At 36.6% G+C, this 21018-nt stretch overlaps 1 protein-coding gene across 3 annotated transcripts in view; it reads left to right on the forward strand.

Annotated features, from left to right (window-relative positions):
• The first annotated feature begins 2622 nt into the window (after nt 1–2622).
• The window catches only part of LOC121378588 (ribosome biogenesis protein BMS1 homolog), a 28082-nt gene continuing 9686 nt past the window's right edge, over nt 2623–21018 (forward strand). Inside the window, exons 1-14 of one of the 3 annotated variants that reach the window (XM_041506838.1) lie at nt 2623–2638; nt 6550–6745; nt 7190–7380; nt 7871–7950; nt 8413–8601; nt 9347–9611; nt 11153–11352; nt 12205–12344; nt 13864–14047; nt 15335–16193; nt 16887–16988; nt 18389–18558; nt 19581–19662; nt 20353–20454. In XM_041506838.1, the coding sequence (XP_041362772.1) occupies nt 6573–6745; nt 7190–7380; nt 7871–7950; nt 8413–8601; nt 9347–9611; nt 11153–11352; nt 12205–12344; nt 13864–14047; nt 15335–16193; nt 16887–16988; nt 18389–18558; nt 19581–19662; nt 20353–20454 (2737 nt within the window). In that variant the 5' untranslated portion in view covers nt 2623–2638; nt 6550–6572. Of the gene's footprint in view, nt 2639–2776; nt 2796–2906; nt 3057–6549; nt 6746–7189; nt 7381–7870; nt 7951–8412; nt 8602–9346; nt 9612–11152; nt 11353–12204; nt 12345–13863; nt 14048–15334; nt 16194–16886; nt 16989–18388; nt 18559–19580; nt 19663–20352; nt 20455–21018 lie in introns of those variants that run through there. The other 2 variants (XM_041506837.1, XM_041506836.1) reach the window with 2 other exon arrangements.

The following is a 21018-nucleotide window of genomic DNA, read 5'->3' on the forward strand; positions in this document are numbered from 1 at the left end:
TTTTATATATATATATATATATCAAAACATTGTTCAAACAATTGGCACGGATGCAGGATTGTTTAATAGAGGAGGCCTAAAACTCGTTGTTGTTTTTGAAAATAGAATTTAAAGTTCCTTGACACGTGAACGGGATAAGTTTGCATTTGTTTACAGTGTAGGCCTATTCAGTAATGTTTAGTGTTTGATCCGAAAGGGAGGGGGGGGGGGGGGGGCGGGCCCCTTGAGTCCCCGTGACTCCGCGACGTGCGGATACAAGATACAGGTAGGACTTGAATGTTAATACAAAATACGAGCAAGTGACAACACGGACATGTACAATATTGGAAGGGTGCTGCTTGCCACCGAGAGGGGGCGGGGAGAGGGTCGTTGTCGAGACAGCCCCTAACTCTGTCCCTGTGGATTAGGATACATCATAATGATACCGTCTGGATCCTCGTTTGATGATTCTTCAAATCGCGCCGACCCAGCATGCTACAACATTCGCCTTTTCGCCTGTTAAACACCATCATGTTATTAACGAGCCTAATGAAGTTGATGGCGCGATATGGACTTGCACATCGATCCATGGCAAATTTCACCGTCTTCTTGGAGCTTATGGATTAAGGATTATTGGATTAGGCTGCTTAGATTGTCCACGTGAAATCCTGTCGGCTGCTCTTTCTTGTCTTGGAGTTACACGCTGCAATATGCCACATGCAGTTACTGGTACTAAATAGATAATAATTGCGGCGTAGTATAGGAGTAGTACAAAAATATGAAAACAACAACAAAACATCGCACACACGTGTACGCACGCACACCCGCCTAAACACATACGCACACAACCCCACCCCAACATATAATACACCAAAACATGTACAGTCAATCGGTTTATAATTTGTAATTTACATTTGCGACTGACATTCAAACCAAAATATCGATTTGTACAGACGAGACAGTGTCTCATGAAATCTCCATCTCTATTGAACATGCAATTTGTCACACACATACAACATCGCGTCTTTAAGCTTGTTTTTAATCGCTACTTCAATACAAATCACATTTACCGATTGAATCAACCTTCATGTGAACACGGTGTGCCGTTTTTTCTATTTCACTACACGGAGACCAATTTCTGTGCTCATGGGTGTAATTTTTTTTATTTTTAATAACGTTGGTAATCTGCTATATGTATTACCCAGTAATATGCGTGGCGAGAGAGAGAGAGAGAGAGAGAGAGAGAGAGAGAGAGAGAGAGAGAGAGAGAGAGAGAGAGAGAGAGAGAGAGAGAGAGTTAGAGAGAGAGTTAGAGGGGAGGGAGGGAGAGGGAGTGAACGAGGCAGACAGGCGGATAGACAGGAAGGAAGGAAGGACGGACGGAAGACAAAACCACCAAACATAAAATAATAATTACACCGGCTCCTGATTCCCACATTTGATCCCTTCTGGACCAGCCCTAATTAAAGTTGCATACTCTGGAATGTTCAGTTTGTTAATTCTGCAGTGAAAGTTGATGCAAAAGGGAATATGAAAAGACGATCAGTTTCACATTTATCATTTGTCTACGGTATTACATTTCAACGGTTGCAATTGTACTTATATCTTTAATAATAAATAGTAATGTAACACTTAGACAATACTAGCAGTTCGGTTTGCATGTCCTGGTTTGTACAATAGGACGTACATGGCTTGAAATCCTTATAAATCATTTATGTTCCAATTGTGCACATGTAATATGTGTGCCATCGCATTTTAAGCCTAGTTGGAAAATGAGGACTGCTCCGGTACTGACAATTTGAGGTCTAGCTGTGGGAGAGTGGGACTAATAACATTTTCGTCTCGCATCCCGTTCCAACCAGTACCCCACGGCTGGTCTATCTATGTACAGTCCTGTCTATGGGAGAATGCATATAAAAGAATACTAGCTGCTTTTTTTTTTTTTATGTAGGTGTAGTCTATGTGACGCCCTCTCCGCCCCCGCCCCTCTCTCCCCCTCCTCTCGCTCCTTCCCGTCTGCCTCTTTCACTCCCTCTCCCTCCCTCCCCCTCTCTCTCTCTCTCTCTCTCTCTCTCTCTCTCTCTCTCTCTCTCTCTCTCTCTCTCTCTCTCTCTCTCTCATCCAATTGTCGAAATAGTCAGACCAAATTTAATAGTGTTTACAATGTGCCGAGGTGTCGTTAAAGACATATTTTCTTTTCTTTTCATCAGGATGACAGCTTGGTGGTGCAGGAACCGTTTTACACCGGTCACCTGTTGTGGGCAATACACCCACGTCTCAGAAAGTAAATGTCATTGACATACCATTTGTAAATGTGTCTTTCCTAGTTACTAGAATTAAATATGTGAACCACATCTCGTGCCACAATTAAAAATATAATTGAATATTTATATATATATCTAAAAAAACAACCCCAAAAACCCCCAAAAAACTAACAAACAACAACAACAACAAACTATCAACTGTATGGCCTCAGATTACAGTTATCTTCCCATTTGGTTGTCCATCCGGAAGTTTCACCGCGCAAGTAGTCTGCTGTTTGACTGTGATTATTTCATGGCAGACAGCTATGAAGTGGCAACTGTTTGACTGAAGTGACAGGGGATAGCATGTAGTTTGTAAACATGTGTAACTTGTTGACATTGAAGACTTGTTTGTGGTAATTCCGGCCCATGCAAAAGTAGTGCTTTTTGTGTAAAATGGGTGTACTCCGGCCTGGTTTAGAGGGTGTGTCTGTTTAAAACAATATGCTGGGAGAAAGAGCTGGACAACAGGGGTTGTCCTTTTCAGGGTGTGTGTCCCCCATGCAGGCAAAGGTACATACAAAACTTCACGGGCCTGCTGATATTAATAAAAATGTTATAGCCACTAAGGCTATATAGAAACATATAGCGAAATTAATTGTGGTCTGAGGCCGTATACTGAGACCTAACACTGTAACAAAACCAAAATGAGAGTTGTCTCCCATATTCAAAATGGCGCCGCCCACGTGTGTGGACACTGTAAATTACACCAGTTGTTTTCTGGTGCTTTGATTTATTGTTAAAGATGGATATGTCTTGATATTCTTACAATAGGTGAACAACTATTTTATGATTAATTTTAGAACTAATTTGTTTTGAATTATTGTCGATTTTTACTTTTAATTTATTGATGAAATTTTTTTAAACCCACAGTTAGTAGAGTTACCCAGTTTTAAAAATAAAATAAAATCGATGTCATTATGTATGTTCTAATAAATTAATTTAACAGTGGTGTACTGTATCATTCAGTGGCCTGAAAAAATATCCCAAATATGATTTATTTGCGCAACATTTACCAATCTCATCAGACATCGGACCTGGGGAAAAAATCGTGGATAAATCTTTTCCATCTACTTTAAGTACTTTAATACTTACTACATTATCATACATTCATGACTTAAAGGAGAGGACAATTAAGGCATTTGGCCTGGTATGCATATATTCAACGATAAATAACGCCCTCTGGCGAGCTGGTGGTTACTTAATACTTAATGCGTAACGTCAGGAATGAGCCTTAGAACTAGAGAAACACAATCTACCTGGTTTTTGCGGGATGATAAATAGTCATACATTGCAATGTTCTGTAATAATACACATCCCAGTAAGCCAGCAATAAGTATGTCCAGCACTATATTTATTATTTTTCAATACAAAATAAAATACCATTGTCAAAGTTGAAACAATTAACAATGTTTTGCCCATGCATTAACCTACGTACTGAAATGATACACGGAGTGTTTTCTTAGTTAAAGCTGCACACCCTAGTTCCATCCAGCGAAAATAAATTATAATTTGGTTAATCTACAAACCTGTAACACACTTAGATCAGGTTTTTATCAAATGGAGTGAAAAAGCAGGTTTTATGTCGATAAATACTATGGGAATCCCCATGTCCCAATTGCTTGAAATAATTTTGGGCAAGAGCTCCACCCGTTCCCCCCATCATTTATAATAGTAGGGTTAGGGTTAGGGTTAGGGCCCCATGCCCCACTTTTCTATATATACCCCATCAAAAAATCCCTCTTTAGATCGATAACTAATGGGGGGAACGGGCGGTACACTTTCCTAATTTTGAAAGTTAGTATTCTGATGTCACCGGTAGATGTCGCTCGAAGCACAACGATGCCTACGTCACGACAAATTTCACAGACTTGGGGTGTGTTCGTTTCACCTCTCCTGGACATGTTCCAACTGTTCTGTCCTGGTTGTATCCCCTCTCCAGATATCGTAAGACTTAGCAAAATTATTGGTTTTAAGGGTTTGTAACGTTTTGTATTGAGACACTTACTTGTCTGAACTTTATTGTTACTGAAAATGTTCACGAACTGTGAAGAAAAATCTCACAAATGAACAACAACAAATCGGATGTTGATTGTGCGAACCGTGCACGAGAAAACAAACCGAACCAAAATGATAACTGTCATGTGATATACCAACGTCTGTGACATTGAAATGGAAATATCCCCTCTAAAAACAGATTGCTTACCGGTTTTTTCTCGACAACACGTCTTGTGAAAAAATGCAAAAAATGCATTTCGTGATTTTACAAACATCAGGATTACCAAAAAGCACTTCAGGTGAATGGAAATGTGTATTCTAAATAATAAAATGTAAGTAAAGTGCAATTTTATTTGTGAAAAATGGTGTTTAATAGCGAAAAACAACGCCGTAATGGTTAACAAATAAACGTAACTAGGGTGTGTCCCTTTAATTGGTCTATGCTGTTAGTTGCTTCTACCTGTGATTCCTGATTGGCAGGTGTGTATTTGATTGTCAAAGTGGCTACACAACAAGTTGAAACAATTAACAATGTTTTGCCCATGCATTAACCTACGTACTGAAATGATACACGGAGTGTTTTCTTAGTTAATTGGTCTATGCTGTTAGTTGCTTCTACCTGTGATTCCTGATTGGCAGGTATGTATTTGATTGGTAACCAGACGAGCCAATTAATTACGCTCTCAGTGAAGTCGATATAGGTGACATAGTTAATCTTAAGTTATCATCTGGTATGTGGAATCTGTATCATTGTAATGTTTTTTTCAAGATTTTTGTCTGTACAAACTTTGGAGGAAATCTAATGGCAATTAAAGGTAGGAGAGTAATTGTTCGTAGTTGTTAACAATTTGGTTCGGACAATAGGGGGTCCCCAGGGGCCCGGGCCCTCTCTAAATTTTGTGACAGTTATAATTTTATTATACTGGTATATTAATTTTCAATTTTTTTTATGATCCCCTCCAAACCTCCCCCAAAGTTCCATTAGCATTCTGCCTCATGTCATTAGGGCCCCCCCTAAATGGATTTTCTTGATCCGCCACTGATAGAGATGTATTTTAAAATAACAATTTTTTTTTTTTATAAAAAATAATTTTTGAAAAGGTGATATTCAGAACATGCACTCAGAAATCAATTTGCAAGGGCATTGGAACAAGGGTGATGCGAAAGCCATGCCGCCTCCCACACACTTGGTAAATGTGAAAGCTAAGTTAGTATGTCACATTTTGTATTAAAATCAACACATAAATTAGAACATTATTCAACTGCAAAGCAGGGCTTCTAGAATTGTTATAGAAATCCACTCGTCATAGGATCAGTGATTTTAAAAATATACTATCCACAATTAAAAATCCACTCGTCATGGGATCAGTGATTTTAAAAATATACTATCCACAATTAAAAATCCACTCGTCATGGGATCAGTGATTTTAAAAATATACTATCCACAATTAAAAATCCACTCGTCATGGGATCAGTGATTTTAAAAATATACTATCCACAATTAAAAATACACTCGTCATGGGATCAGTGATTTTAAAAATATACTATCCACAATTAAAAATCCACTCGTCATGGGATCAGTGATTTTAAAAATATACTATCCACAATTAAAAATCCACTCCATGGGATCACTAGTCATAGGATCAGTGATTTTAAAAATATACTATCCACAATTAAAAATTCACTAGTCATAGGATCAGTGATTTTAAAAATATACTATCCACAATTAAAAATCCACTCGTCATAGGATCAGTGATTTTAAAAATATACTATCCACAATTAAAAATCCACTCGTCATAGGATCAGTGATTTTAAAAATATACTATCCACAATTAAAAATCCACTCGTCATAGGATCAGTGATTTTAAAAATATACTATCCACAATTAAAAATCCACTCGTCATAGGATCAGTGATTTTAAAAATATACTATCCACAATTAAAAATTCACTAGTCCTACTTTAAGTAAATACAATTTTACCAATTGGAATAATCGGATAAGTCACTTAAAGTTAAAGAAGAAATACAGTTTAAAAACCCTTAGATTGTCGAGGAGGAGGCAGAATATTAAAATTTTATAAAATAGACTTTAATGCAGCATTTGACAACTTTTTTCACTAGACGTGGGGTTATTTACTAGCCCAACATTGAATATGGGATTGGGGCTACCATAATCTAGAAGCCCTATGCAAAGGCCAATGAAAAAGAATTAATTTGACAAAATGTGTTCCAACCATTATATTAAAATACATGACTGATATTTATTTTAGATTTCTGGTACATCTGCTCGTACATGATGGAGGATGAGGGTAATGACAAGAAAGGACATAGAGCCCGTTTGGCCGGAAGGAAAGCTGAAAAGAAGAAAGCTAAAAACAAACATGAACAAGACTTGAGTGCCCGGCAGCGCAATCCTAAAGCCTTCTCCATACAGGCTGTTCAGAAAACTGCAAGACGTGTACAAAGGTTAGATACATGTGTATAGATCGCAAGGTTTAGAGATGATAAAAACAATTTAATAGTGCTTATTAGTAGTTTGGCAAATTTTATCATATTTACTGGTAGACCAATTCAGTTTGTGTTGACCAAACCAATTATAATACAGGTTTACAATATAAAAGTTTGTGAAACTTATAATTTTGGCCAATTGTCATAAAATATATTAGTAAAATGTACCTTTAATTCTTGTTTGGGAATTAGCAAATAACTATTTAAACTATGTTTTGTTAATACATCTACACGGGTCATGGAAATCCTGCAAAGTGATTGAATTTAAGTTAGGTTATTTAATAACCTAACTTAAAATTAGGTCACTGTTAAGTTGATTACTGAAATTGGCGGGTATTCTAGTGGAGATTACACTTGTTTTTTATTTTTACCTTGTTAATATTACTTTATTTATCTTAACAGAACACTTGACATCAAGACACGAAAGCAGCACATTCCTCTGGTCGATCGGACCCCACTGGAACCACCCCCTGTGATTGTTGCTGTCGTTGGCCCACCCAAAGTAGGAAAGACAACTCTGTTGCAGTGTATCGTGAGGAACTTTGCTAAAGAAAAATTGTCTAATGTACAAGGTCCAGTCACCGTGGTTTCTGGTTTGTCTTATTTTTTATACTTTTGGAAAATCTCTTTTTAATAAATTTTAGTCTACTTAAAAATACATAGAAATTTTGTTGTGGAGGAAATAATTAAAATACCTGAAATTTAGTTTGATAATAAAGTTTTCACAAATATGAACTACTATTTTATCAAATCAATTTTAAATAACAAGCATATAATAGGATTTATATTACTAAAATGTTTTATTTTCATATGAAGTTCAATACATGATATACATTCTTCTATGGTTTTACAAGTAATAGTAGCCAAAATATATCAATAGATTCCACAATTTAGGATTTTGTTATACTCTACTATTTGGGATTTTGTGTTTAGTTCTTCATCATGTGGTCTATGAAATTGTATTGTGATGTAATTTTAGTTTCAAATTATAAATCCAGTGCAGCTGTACATAGTTCAGTTTTATGATACGTATATGATATTAAATATGTGAAGTCATGTTATATAGAGTGAATCCTGTTTTAGGCAAGCGAAGAAGACTGACATTGATCGAATGCAACAATGACATCAACTGTATGATCGACATCGCTAAAGTTGCTGATCTGGTTAGTTTGTCTTTAGTACAACAGTAAAAGTCAACTAATTCTTGCTTTATTATAACTCATTATAAATCATAATACTAACATTAAACTGACATCTTACAACTACCCAACTACGTAATTTGTAAAATCTTCATCTTTACATTAACCTTTTTTCAGTAATAGTCTACAGGACTACCAGATTTTAGAAGTTGAGAATCGGTCAACACTCTTAAAGTCCACTAAAGCCGAGTTCTGAAATGTTTCATTATTTTAAATGTTTTGAAGAAAGGAACTATCTGTAGTAATAAGTTCAAGAGTGATTTGAGAGAAAACAGTTTTTCCAATATCAGTTAGCATCAGGAATTTCTAATACTGTCATGGATCTTTGTGTAATGTTTTTTTGGTAAAATATGTTAATTTTAAGTGTTATATATAAAAAAAGCAACAATATGTAAATTAAAATTTTAATTTTTTTTTCTTTGTTAGGTGTTATTATTGGTAGATGCCAGTTTTGGTTTTGAAATGGAAACATTTGAGTTTCTGAACATCTGCCAAGTTCACGGTTTCCCGAGAATCATGGGAGTTTTGACTCACCTGGATATGTTCAAGAACAACAAACAGCTGCAGAAGACCAAGAAGCGGTTAAAACACAGGTTTTGGACAGAAATTTATCAAGTAAGTTTCAGTGATGGAAAAACTCCAGGTTTGTTTTACAAGTTTCTTTTGTTTAACAACTCTACTAAAGCATATTGCTTTATTAATTATCGGCTATTGAATATCAAACATTTTGTAGTTCTGACATGTGGTTTCAGACGAAACCTTAACATGTTTTCATTAACAGTAAGGGATCTTTTATATGAACTTTCTCACAGACAGGACAATCATGGCTCACTTCTTGGGATCACAAGGTGACACTAAAATTAGAAATTGAAGATATTTTGTACAATTTAAAATTTAAAAATTTAAAACTTTTTCTGTCCTTCATGACTGAAGAAAAACTCACAAAACCACCCCATTTTTAAAGACTGTTTCATTTCTGGAATTTATTTTTCAAAGATCAGTTTCATCTCTGATGTTTCTTCCCAGTCTGACTCCTCGTCATTACTGATGTTCGTTTGCTGGGTTCACCTTCTCTACTGCCAAATTAGCCAGTTGTTAATTTTTATGTAAAGCGGCTACAGCATTTATTCTTCGGCTAATAAAATATTCCTTTTGTTGAATTAACCCTATTTTAACAATTTTCAAGGAAGTACTCTATGAGTCTCAAAACTGGCTAAACCAAAATTTGTTCCAGTGTGAGTCCTGTAAATTTGTAAAACTTTTTTGCTTTCCTTGAAATTGTTGGAAATATGCTTAAAACCTGTTTGAAAAAACCCTCCATCTTTTACCCATCTTTTACACATGTGTGTTGATTTTGCAGGGCGCCAAGTTGTTCTACCTGTCTGGGATGGTGAACGGGGAGTACCAGCGGATGGAGGTTCACAACCTGTGTCGCTTCATCTCAGTGATGAAGTTCCGGCCACTGCAGTGGCGCATCACCCACCCCTACATCCTGGCTGACCGTGTGGAGGACATCACCAACCCCGAACACCTGCGACAGAACAACAAGTGTGACAGGAGGGTCTGTCTCTACGGCTACGTCAGAGGAACGCAGATGAAAAATGGACAGTTTATTCACATTCCAGGTTTGTTACATGTTTTTTCTAAAACATTTTGTAGTAATGGTTTGCATTTGTTTATTTTATTTTATTTGTTGTCTTGTGTGGAGCGTAACACAATCCCTAACGGTAAATCAAATTAATCAATAGCAGTAAAATGTCACTTTTCTGGCTGAAGGCATCGTGTTTTTCAATCTCTTTTCCTAGGTACTTTAGTCTCCTCCTTTTCCATTAGTTCTCTGCAAATAAAAGGATTATGGCTAGATGTACATGTGAAACTGTCATGTCACACATTTAGCCATAGTCATATGTACATATTTACTGAAATGTGACTAGTAACTTATTTTGATGTAATATCTTTAAGTGCATGTAGATGATGGTATAACCATTACTATGTGTTAAGAAAAATCAATAGAGAAAAAATGTTTTGTATATTTACATCCAGCACATACTAGATAACTGGTGAAAGTTAGGAGCCTAGCTTTATCATACAAGATTTATAGGACAGACATGAAAATCATTAAGATTTTTGCATGATCCGAAAACTTTTCTTGACTTTTTGCAGTGAGGAACTACTCAAAGTAACCTACTTTATTACATACCTATTCAATCTTACTATAGTGATAAAGACACTTTCAAACCATGTAATAAATTTATTTTGTATTACACATATTTTCAGTCTGAACCGGAACTTTTAAATGGGGAATTCCCTTTTTATTTTTACTGCAGTTAGCGCCTTTTATTTACTGACGTCATATATGATTTACAAATGACGTCACATCATGTTTGAAACATTACATAAGGCTGTTGCAGAGTATGATTCTTAATGTTAAGCAAATCCATGAAACGAGGTTTGATAATAGATTTAACAAAGTGTTGTTATGACGTTAAATTAAAAATCGTTTTTGTAAAACATAAAAGAAGGTATGTAATAAATACAGAACTTCACATACATTGTTTTTGCTTCCTATTTATTGCACTCATTTATTTTGCGAAAGAACATACCACTCGACCGCTATGTGGTCTCATGGTATATATTCTTACGCAAAATAAACTCGTGCAATAAATAGGAAACGAAAACAACGTATGTGAAGTTCTGTATATATATTACAGGACCTATCAAAGTTTTTTGGATGTTGTTTTCCAATGTAATTTTTATCTGGTTTTGTAAGTCAGTACACAGCTGGTATATCAAAGGTCATGGTATGTGCTGTCCTGTGCAAAAGTGCATATAAATGATCCCTAGCTGCTGCTGAAAAATTATAGCAGGTTTCCTCAGACTATGTATAGAAAATCAGCAATCATTGCTGATGATTAATTAATCATATAAAATGGACAAATGATGAAACACTTCAAACTTTCCTAGATGTATCGTATCTATAGGCCATGTTTTGAAAATAACACAAAAATACTATTTTTGTGTGCAATGTAAAAAGACAAATAAATAACAAGTAAATTTTATCGTATGAAAAAAGGCGTTCCCTGTGGGATGGACTGTAGGTCAATAATAAATATTTTAAGTTGGGTGCAGTGTTGTAATTTCTCTTCACAATCTTTTTCTTTTTCAGGATGTGGTGACTTCATCATTCATGACATGCAGTTCCTCTCAGACCCATGCCCGATGCCAGACAGAGAAAAACGGCGATCGCTGAACGATAAAGAACGTTTTATCTACGCCCCCATGTCTGGCGTTGGGGGAATCGTCTATGACAAAGATGCAGTGTACATTGATCTCGGTGGAAGCCACTCGTACTCAAAGAAACATGAGGTCACTGTTTCTCAAATAATGACATAAATCATCAATATGTTTAAATGATCAAAGCTATGCCAAAGATCTATAAAATGTAACTTTGTATGCATTTTAAAAAAATAATAAAAATTATAAAACAGATACTGATTAATTTAGGAAAATAATCCACACTGAAATTAGTAAATTAATACAGTTAGATCTTTGGGTTGATCATGAAACACTGTCTATAGTAACTAAATTAAACCACTTGGAACCTGATTATTATGATAATTTAATCTTTAAGGCAATTTAAAAATTGAAATATATAAAAGTATATAATGTAAAGCATTGATTCAAAGCCCTCAGCCTTAACTTTACATGTTTCTGGGACAATAAAAAAAACAATTTACAAGCAGTCTGATCTTTATTGGAATAGATGTATAGAGAGGATACTCAACTGGAGTGTCTTGTAATACCAGAGTTAGTGAAAGTATAATATCCGAGGCTTATACTTTTATCAACAAGTGCTGATAAATTATGATCTCACAAGACACGAGGGGGGTATTCTTTTTAATCATCCATTATCATTCTTTTTATTTAGGGCTGAAACATACACAGTGATGTAACAAAAGAAGCGATATCTCCTTGGAGAATATCGTAGGAGATATTGCAAATTATAGTGTCAGCGATATCTCCTACAAAAGCCTTTAATGGATGATAGAAAGTTACATTTTAGTTTTACTTATCAGATAGATCTATAACAACTCTTAGTGTATAATCACAAATATTTTCGTAATTATTTTACCATTTTTATGATAATTAAAAAAAAAAGAATAGGAAAAAAACAAAGAATGTGTACCTGTAAATTTTGTTCACCTGTGACTGTTTTAGGAAGCCAAGCCGTCTAACGAGCTTCTGTCTGCGCTGATTGGGATGATCAACCCGGTGGATGAGAAGATGTCTAGTAGTGAGATGTCCGTGTTCACCAACACCACTCCCATCATCAGTGGGGACTCAGGCAGTATAGACTTGTAAGTGTGTCTTTGATATAAAGTCCGAACCACAATGTTAACAACTATGATCAATTATTCTCCTACCATTAATTACCAATATATTTTACTGACATTTTGTTTAGACAGAAATCATGGAAAAAACCGCATTACAATGACACAATTTCCACATACTAGATGATAAACATGTCACCTATCTTGACTTTGCTAGGATCTCCTAGGACAAAAAGCATGCAGTTTTTTGCTGTCTGCCATTTTACTTTTTTATGGAATACTCTTCAAGAGAGGTGGAAGACTCCGAAGTATGTGACATAATTAATATGACATCATCATGAGTGCTTTTATACCACAATGCATGTTATGACATTATTAGACTATGTCATATCCTTTCACCCCTCTTGAAGAGGTCCATAAAAAGGCAAAATGACAGCCAGCACAAACTTGCATGCTTTGCTCTATGCAATCTCGGCAATGTGGATATAGATGACATAGTTATCATCTACTATGTGGAATATGTGTCATTGTAATGTTTTTTTAAAGGTAATGTTTTTTTAAAGGTTTCTCTGTACAAAATGCGGGGAAGATCAAAAGGTAGTTAAATGTAGGAAAGTAATTTATTTTAGTTGTTAACCAGGTGGTTCGAACTTTAAAGTGGAGATTAGATGCAGGCATTTATAGCAGCATCATCATTTCCAGGGTTTAAACTAGTTCCTTATTACCTTTTGGTGGGAGTGACCTATGTGACAGAAAAAAGAAAACAGCAAGGTGTTTTCTCTCTCATTATCTAGACCTTTTGTAGTTACCAGTTGTTGTTTTTTTAAATTTATTTATTAACTTTATAATTTAATTACTTTATTTATCCATCTCTCTGTCTGACTGCTGTCAGTTTATCTTTTAGTATTCATTCATTCATTCATTCATTCATTCATTCATTCATTCATTCATTCATTCATTCATTCATTCATTCATTCATCAGCCTCGGTGGCGTCGTGGTTAGGCCATCGGTCTACAGGCTGGTAGGTACTGGGTTCGGATCCCAGTCGAGGCATGGTATTTTTAATCCAGGTACCGACTCCAAACCCTGAGTGAGTGCTCCGCAAGTCTCAATTGCTAATTGGAAAGAGTAGCCCATGAAGTGGCGACAGCGGGTTTCCTCTCAAAATCTGTGTGGTCCTTAACCATATGTCTGACGCCATATAACCGTAAATAAAATGTGTTGAGTGCGTTGTTAAATAAAACATTTCATTCATTCATTCATTCATTCATTCATTCATTCATTCATTCATTCATTCATTCATTCATTCATTCATTCATTCATTCATTCATTCATTCATCATCATCCATCCATCCATCCATCCATTTTATTATTTATTTATTTCACAATATTGAACTGTGTTGGTGTGGATGCTATTAAACAAACATGACCTGTCTATCAGTGAGTAAACTGACTACATTTTATTTGAAATAGAACTTTGTTGAAAACTACAACCAAGCTGTATTGAAGAACTCTAATGTTACTGATATTCTGATTCGGTCTTAGTATTTCAGAAACAGATAAAACATCAGTTCACAGTCACGTCCGTCGGAAAGCAGTTTTTAGCACAAAGGATGAAGACAGTGATGATGATGATGAGGAGGAGGATGATAACGATGATGATGGCAGTGAAGATGAGGACAACAAACAGACAGTCAAACATGATAAGCAAAAAGAAGTCATCTCTCAGGTATATAGATATATAAGGGTGGTTGGTCGGTTTAGGAATGATCCCTGTCAGTGGCCCCATTGGGCTGTTTCTCATTCCAGCCAGTGCTCCACGACTGGTGTAACAAAGGCTGTGGTATGTACTGTCCTGTCTGTGGGATGGAGCATATAAAAGATCCTTTGCTACTAATGGAAAAGAATAGCCCATGAAGTGGCTACAGCGGGTGTCCTCTCTATATATCTGTGTGATCATTAACCATATGTCAGACACCATATAACCGTAACCGTGTTGAGTGCATCGTTAAACAAAACATTTCCTTTCTTTCTCTCGGGTATATAGATGTTTTTAATATTCACTTTATGGGGAGGGACATGGCCCAGTAATAAAGTGCTCTCCTGATGTGCTGTAGGTCTAGGATTGATCCCCATCGGTGGGCCCATTGGACCATTTCTCCCTCCAGCCAGTGCACGACAACTGGTATATCAAAGGCTGTGGGATGTGCTATCCTGTCTGGGATGGTGCAAGTAAAAGATCCCTTGCTAATAATGGGAAAAATGAAGTGGGTTTCCTCTCTAAGACTATATGTCAAAATTACCAAATGTTTGACATCCAATAGCCATTGGTTACTAAATCAACGTGCTCTAGTAGTATTGTTAAATAAAATGAACTATTAACTTTATAGAATTTTGCTTTTATTAAGTTATTTTTATTATAATGTCATTACCTGTAATATGACCGGCCTCGGTGGCGTCGTGGTAGGCCATCGGTCTACAGGCTGGTAGGTACTGGGTTCGGATCCCAGTCGAGGCATGGGATTTTTAATCCAGATACCGACTCCAAACCCTGAGTGAGTGCTCCGCAAGGCTTAATGGGTAGGTGTAAACCACTTGCACCGACCAGTGATCCATAACTGGTTCAACAAAGGCCATGGTTTGTGCTATCCTGCCTGTGGGAAGCGCAAATAAAAGAGCCCTTGCTGCTAATCGGAAGAGTAGCCCATATAGTGGCGACAGCGGGTTTCCTCTCAAAATCTGTGTGGTCCTTAACCATATGTCTGACACCATATAACCGTAAATAAAATATGTTGAGTGCGTCGTTAAATAAAACATTTCTTTCTTTCTTTTTTTAACCTGTAATATTGTTTGTAATAGCTATTGTATTTTTTTGTGCAGGGGTGTTGTTAAACGTTCAATTTATTCATTACCTGTAATACTACCGGGTAATGCAAAAGAATTTAATAATTTGTATATCTTGCTTACCTTCCTTTTTGTAGTTTTTAATTCTTATGTTTAATATTTAAATTTTCAGGAAGTTCCAAAGTCTACTGATGTCTGTTTTGATGATAGTGATGCTGATAGTGATGATGATGATAGCTTTCAGGTATTTAAGACATCTAAATCTCCAAAGAGTGAGAAAGTGAAATTAAAACATTCAAAGAAACTGAAATCTCGTTCTACAAAGAGTTGTGATGAGACTAAAACAAGAGACAGTGAGAATATCAAGGAAGATGAAGAAGAAGAATCTGATGCTGATCAGAGCAGTGATGAGGATGACAGCAATTTACAGACGGTTACTATGGAAACGGAGCAGACGCCTTCTGACAGTGACAGTGAAGATGATGAAGTTGTTTTTAAAATTTCAAAATCACCGTCAAAGAAAAAAACGAAAAGTAAAAAGAAAAGACAAAGTGTTTCGCAGAATGACAATATTTCTAATATCTCTGACAGTGATAAAGTAGTTACTTCGTTAAGTTCAAAAAGTAAAAAGAAGGTCAAACAAACTGCAGTGAGTAAGAAAATGGGAAAGTTGGAACATGTTTCCAAGAAGAAGTCTGGGAATGTAGGTGTGTTGAAGTCGGATGAATGTGAGAAAATGGATGTTGGCAGTGATGATGACTTGTCATCAAAGAGTGATGATAATTCTGATGATCAGGAAAGTGAAAATTCTAAAACACATGCTGCTGCTGGACCAGCAGCTACTGAGGCAGATCAGACTAATTCCGAGGCAGATGAAGTGAGTTCAGACTCTGAGGCAGATGATGTGAGTTCAGACTCGGAGGCTGAACAAGTGGGTTCTGATCCTGATGAAGAAGTGGGTTCTGATCCTGATGAAGAACATGATGATGAGAATATGGAGGCTGATGACCAAGCAAATTCTGATGATGGAGGTAAATATATTTACAGTAGAAGTTCAAATACTGTTCAGGTAAGGGGCGGGATATACCTCAGTCTTTACAGTGCTCACCTGAGGTGCTTTGTCATAGAATTACAATTATCTCTCGGCAGACCCATTCTTTGTTGGGTTTTCCACCCCCATGTCCCAATCAGTGCTGCATGACTGGACCATCAAAGACAGTGAGTTAGTTGTTAGTGGTTAGTGAGAGAGAAGAGAGTGTAGTGGTCTTACACCTACCCACTGAGTCATTAAAACTTGCTCTGGGTGGGAGCCGGTACCAGGCTGCAAACCCTGTACTTACCAGACTTATATCCGATGGCTTAACCACGACACCACAGAGGCCGGTATAACTACCAAATGTCTGACATCCAATAGCTGTTGATTAATAAATCAATTTGCTCTAGTGGTGTCATTAAACAAAATAAATATTTTGTTTATTGCCAATTACTCCACTTAGGCTTAACACTTTAGTCTTGTTTCATGTCAACGTTATACCGGTACATGTATCCATGGGACAATGATGGGGAAATGTATATAATCTGTACATTTAAAGGGAGATAATTCATGTTTATACATTTTTATTTCCATGCTCCTTAGCAAAAGGCTGAATGCTTTAAAACTTTATTTCTTCGCAGCCATGATAATTTTGAACTGATACTTTTATTTTATTTTGTTTATTTCTCAGTGGGTGTACAGTGGAAGGACAACATGACAGAAAAGGCTGCTGAAGCGTTTCGAAGACGGCAAACAGGAAAAGTTAACTACAGAAAACTGATTTACGGTCCAGGTAACAATAGTTTTTCTTTGGTATTTGATATTGAAATACAGTTTTGTGCCAGGATGTATTATATTTTGGTTTTAAACTGGGTTAGCTCTGGGTGAGTAGAATATTTAGAAAAAATACCTCAAAACATGCAAAAAAACCATAATCCACATTTATTTTCCAACAAAAATATCAATTATTACACAAAATATTTTCACCAAATGAAAATAAAATTTGCAATTGGCGAGTGGCAGAGCTAGCCCTGGCTTATACTATTGTTGATACTTGAAAAGCATAGCCTGTGTGGCAGCCGTATGTTTCTTCTCATTCTTTATATCATTGCCTGTGTGGCAGCCGTATGTTTGTTCTCATTCTTTATATCATTGCCTGTGTGGCAGCCGTATGTTTCTTCTCATTCTTTATATCATTGCCTGTGTGGCAGCCGTATGTTTCTTCTCATTCTTTATATCATTGCCTGTGTGGCAGCCGTATGTTTCTTCTCATTCTTTATATCATTGCCTGTGTGGCAGTCGTATGTTTGTTCTCATTCTTTATATCATTGCCTGTGTGGCAGCCGTATGTTTGTTCTCATTCTTTATATCATTGCCTGTGTGGCAGCTGTATGTTTGTTCTCATTCTTTATATCATTGCCTGTGTGGCAGCCGTATGTTTGTTCTCATTCTTTATATCATTTCGCAGTTAAATATTGAATACCTGCTGATAAACAAGGTGCTACATCCCTTGAAATCTGCATCATTTTGTGACCACAGTTCAATATAAATAATAACAAAGTTAATACCCAGTGAAGAGGAAAATTATATTGTAAATCAGGGACTTATAAAACTTTTAGAGTCCAGAGTCAATCTCAAATGAGGTCACACGCATACAATTTGTTGACATGATGTTACTGTCTTAGACTCTATTAGTCTGAAGTCTAGACTAAGTTTTATAAGTACCAGGCCTGGTGCCAATTGTTGAACTTTTATTTGTGGTTATTTGTTTTTTATAATCATATAATTCGACATAGCTGTTTAATGTTTCATTCCTGCACTTTTATCACCCACTGCTTCAAACCGTCAATCCATTCATTCATCCGTCTTTCCATGCACTTATTCAGTATTAGCAATATTAGCAGCAGTACCAAGATTGTACTATATGATATGAGTATGCTTATAAATAATTATGTTATTTCACAAACTGAATTTGTTTTGCATTCTTCTGTATTCATGTTTGCAGCAGCAACCAGTGCATATTAACTGCTATTCTAAAAGAATTGACTATTTGGCTGTAGTACTTTTCCTCTCATACACTCATTTCAACATAATCATATGTTAGTCATCAAATAGTCAGTCGTCAAATAGTCAGTCGTAGTTTTAAATGTGTTGGAGTTGTCGTTGATCAGATATTCCTTTCAATTCTCTCAGTGGTTGCTGAAAAGGGCGATGAAGAGTCCGACAGTGCTGATGATGAGCTGGGCGGCCTGTTTAAGATTCTCAAGAAGAAAAGTCGACAGGAGAAACCTGACCAAACTCTGAATGAGACGGAGTCCTCGAAACTGGTCGTCGATAACCTACAAGACTGGGACCTGCAAGAGGTGAAAAATGGTGGCTCTCTCTCTCTCTCTCTCTCTCTCACTGTAGAATTTTTAGACTTTATCACATAACAAAGCAAAAACGTTATTTTTTGTGTAACGACACCACTAGAGCACATTGATTTATTAATCATCAGCTATTGGATGTCAAACATTTGGTAATTTTGACATATAGTCTTACAGAGGAAGCCCACTACATTTTTCCATTAGTACCAAGGGATCTTTTATATGCACCATCTCACAGACAGGATAACACATACCACAGTCTTTGCCCAGTTGTGTTGCATTGGTTGGAACAAGAAGAACCCCATTCAGTAGAATGAATCCACCAAGGTGGTTCAGTCCTGTGAGGCAAGCACCTCAAGTGAGCAATTAACCGACTGGGCTTAAATCCCACCACCTGACGGTTGACCTACTAAAATGTTTGTTTATAAGTAGTTGTTCGGATAACAGTATTTTTTTTCAAGGTTGACCCGAGTAAAATATTACCAAATCATTTCATAGATAATGTATTCTGTGTACAGTTGGTTCTATATTGTATAATTTTTGAACCATTTCCTGTTTTTAAATGTATTACTAAAACATAGTATTTTGTTGAATATAGTTTCTTGTAAAGCGTTCACTTGATGCGCGGTCGGTCTAGGATCGATCCTTGTCTGTGGGCCCATTGGTCTATTTCTTGTTCCAGTAAGTGCTCCATAACTGGTATATCAAATGCTGTGGTATGTGTTGTCCTGTATGTGGGATGGTGCATATTAAAGATCCCTTGGTACTAATGGAAAAATTGTAGCAGGTTTTCTTGCTAAGACTATGTTAAATTACCAAATGTTTGACATCCAGTAGCCAGTGATTAATGAATCAATGTTCTCTAGTGGTGTCATAAAACAAACAAAAATATAGTTTCTTAGCCAAAGTTTTAAATGTACTGCCGTTAAATACACATTCCCTTCTTTTGTTATGGATGTTAATTATGACATTGGGATTGTTAATGTCATTTAAGTATAATTTTTCATTGTTTTTCAAAGATCCGTGACAGTATCCGAGACTGTTTCGTGACTGGAGCCTGGGACAAAAGTGATGACGCAGCTCAAAGATTGAAGGAAGATGGTAACTATGTTAAATGTAGTAGCTAGTTGTCATGGATACTGAGTGAAGGGGTTTCTTCTAGTGTGAATTCCTGTGAAAGTCATTCTGTATAAACTTCTTTATATATCATTTGTATTTTTCCAATATAAGGACACACTTAACCATCTTATAAGTATGAATTGGTTTTTAATGCTTTGTCTTAACATTTTGAATATTTTCTCTTTATTGCTAGTTAAGAATAGCCTAAGGGTGGCAGCATGTTTCCTCTCCATCTCTGTCTGTTTCTTAGACTACCTCCGTCTCTCCGACTACCTCTGTCTACAGTCTCTAAATCTGTCTCCCTTCCCCGCCTCTCTGTTTGTCTGTCTCTGTCTCTGTCTCTGTCTCTCTCTGTCTCTGTCTCTCTCTCTCTCTCTCTCTCTCTCTCTCTCTCTCTCTCTCTCTCTCTCTCTCTCTCTCTCTCTCTCTCTCTCTCTCTCTCTCTCTCTCTCTCTCTCACTTTATCTCGATCTTTGCACACAAAGTGTCAAAGTAACCATATGTTAAACACAACATAGCCGTAGTTTATACGTGTTCTGAGGTGACATTTTATTCATATCCCTTTTGTTTCCCTTTTAGCTGCTTCATACATATGGTTTATCGCCTAATGAATCTTCTTTTTTTCTGAGTTCATAAGAAGAACACACATGAGTATTTTGTTATTTTTGTCAGATGAGCTGTATGGTGATTTTGAAGACTTGGAGACAGGCCAGGTACACCGTGGAGAGGATGATGAGGAAAAGTTGGAGGAAAACGATGATACAGCTGCTGAAGGTAGGACTGAATTGACTGAATTCAAGTTCACCTTAATGTCGTAACTGCATGCAGCTTGAAAGCAAATCCAGACTAAATATTTGATAAAAGGAACATTTTATATAATTCCGGGCTTCTATATTTTCTTTATTTAGTTGCAAAACGTCTTCAAAATACTGGGGGGGGGGGGGGGGGGGGGGAGGGACGTTGCCCAGTGGTACAACGTTCGCTCAGTGTGGGATCGATCCCCGTCGGTGGGCCCATTGGGCTATTTTTCGTCCAGCCAGTGCACCACGACTGGTATATCAAAGACTGGTATGTTCTACCCTGTCTGTGGGATGGTGCATATAAAAGATCCCTTGCTGCTAATCGGAAAGAGTAGCCCATGAAGTGGCAACAGCGGGTTTCCTCTCTCAATATCTGTGTGGTCTTTAACCATATGTCTGACACCATACAACCATAAATAAAATGTGTTGAGTGCGTCATTAAATAAAACATGTTCTTTCTTTTTTAAAAATACTGTTGCCACTGTTATAAATAATATATTATGCTACATATCGGGATACATGGTACCCATATCGCGAT

The sequence above is a fragment of the Gigantopelta aegis genome, chromosome 8 (assembly GCF_016097555.1).
Source record: "Gigantopelta aegis isolate Gae_Host chromosome 8, Gae_host_genome, whole genome shotgun sequence".
Lineage (NCBI taxonomy): Eukaryota > Metazoa > Mollusca > Gastropoda > Neomphalida > Peltospiridae > Gigantopelta > Gigantopelta aegis.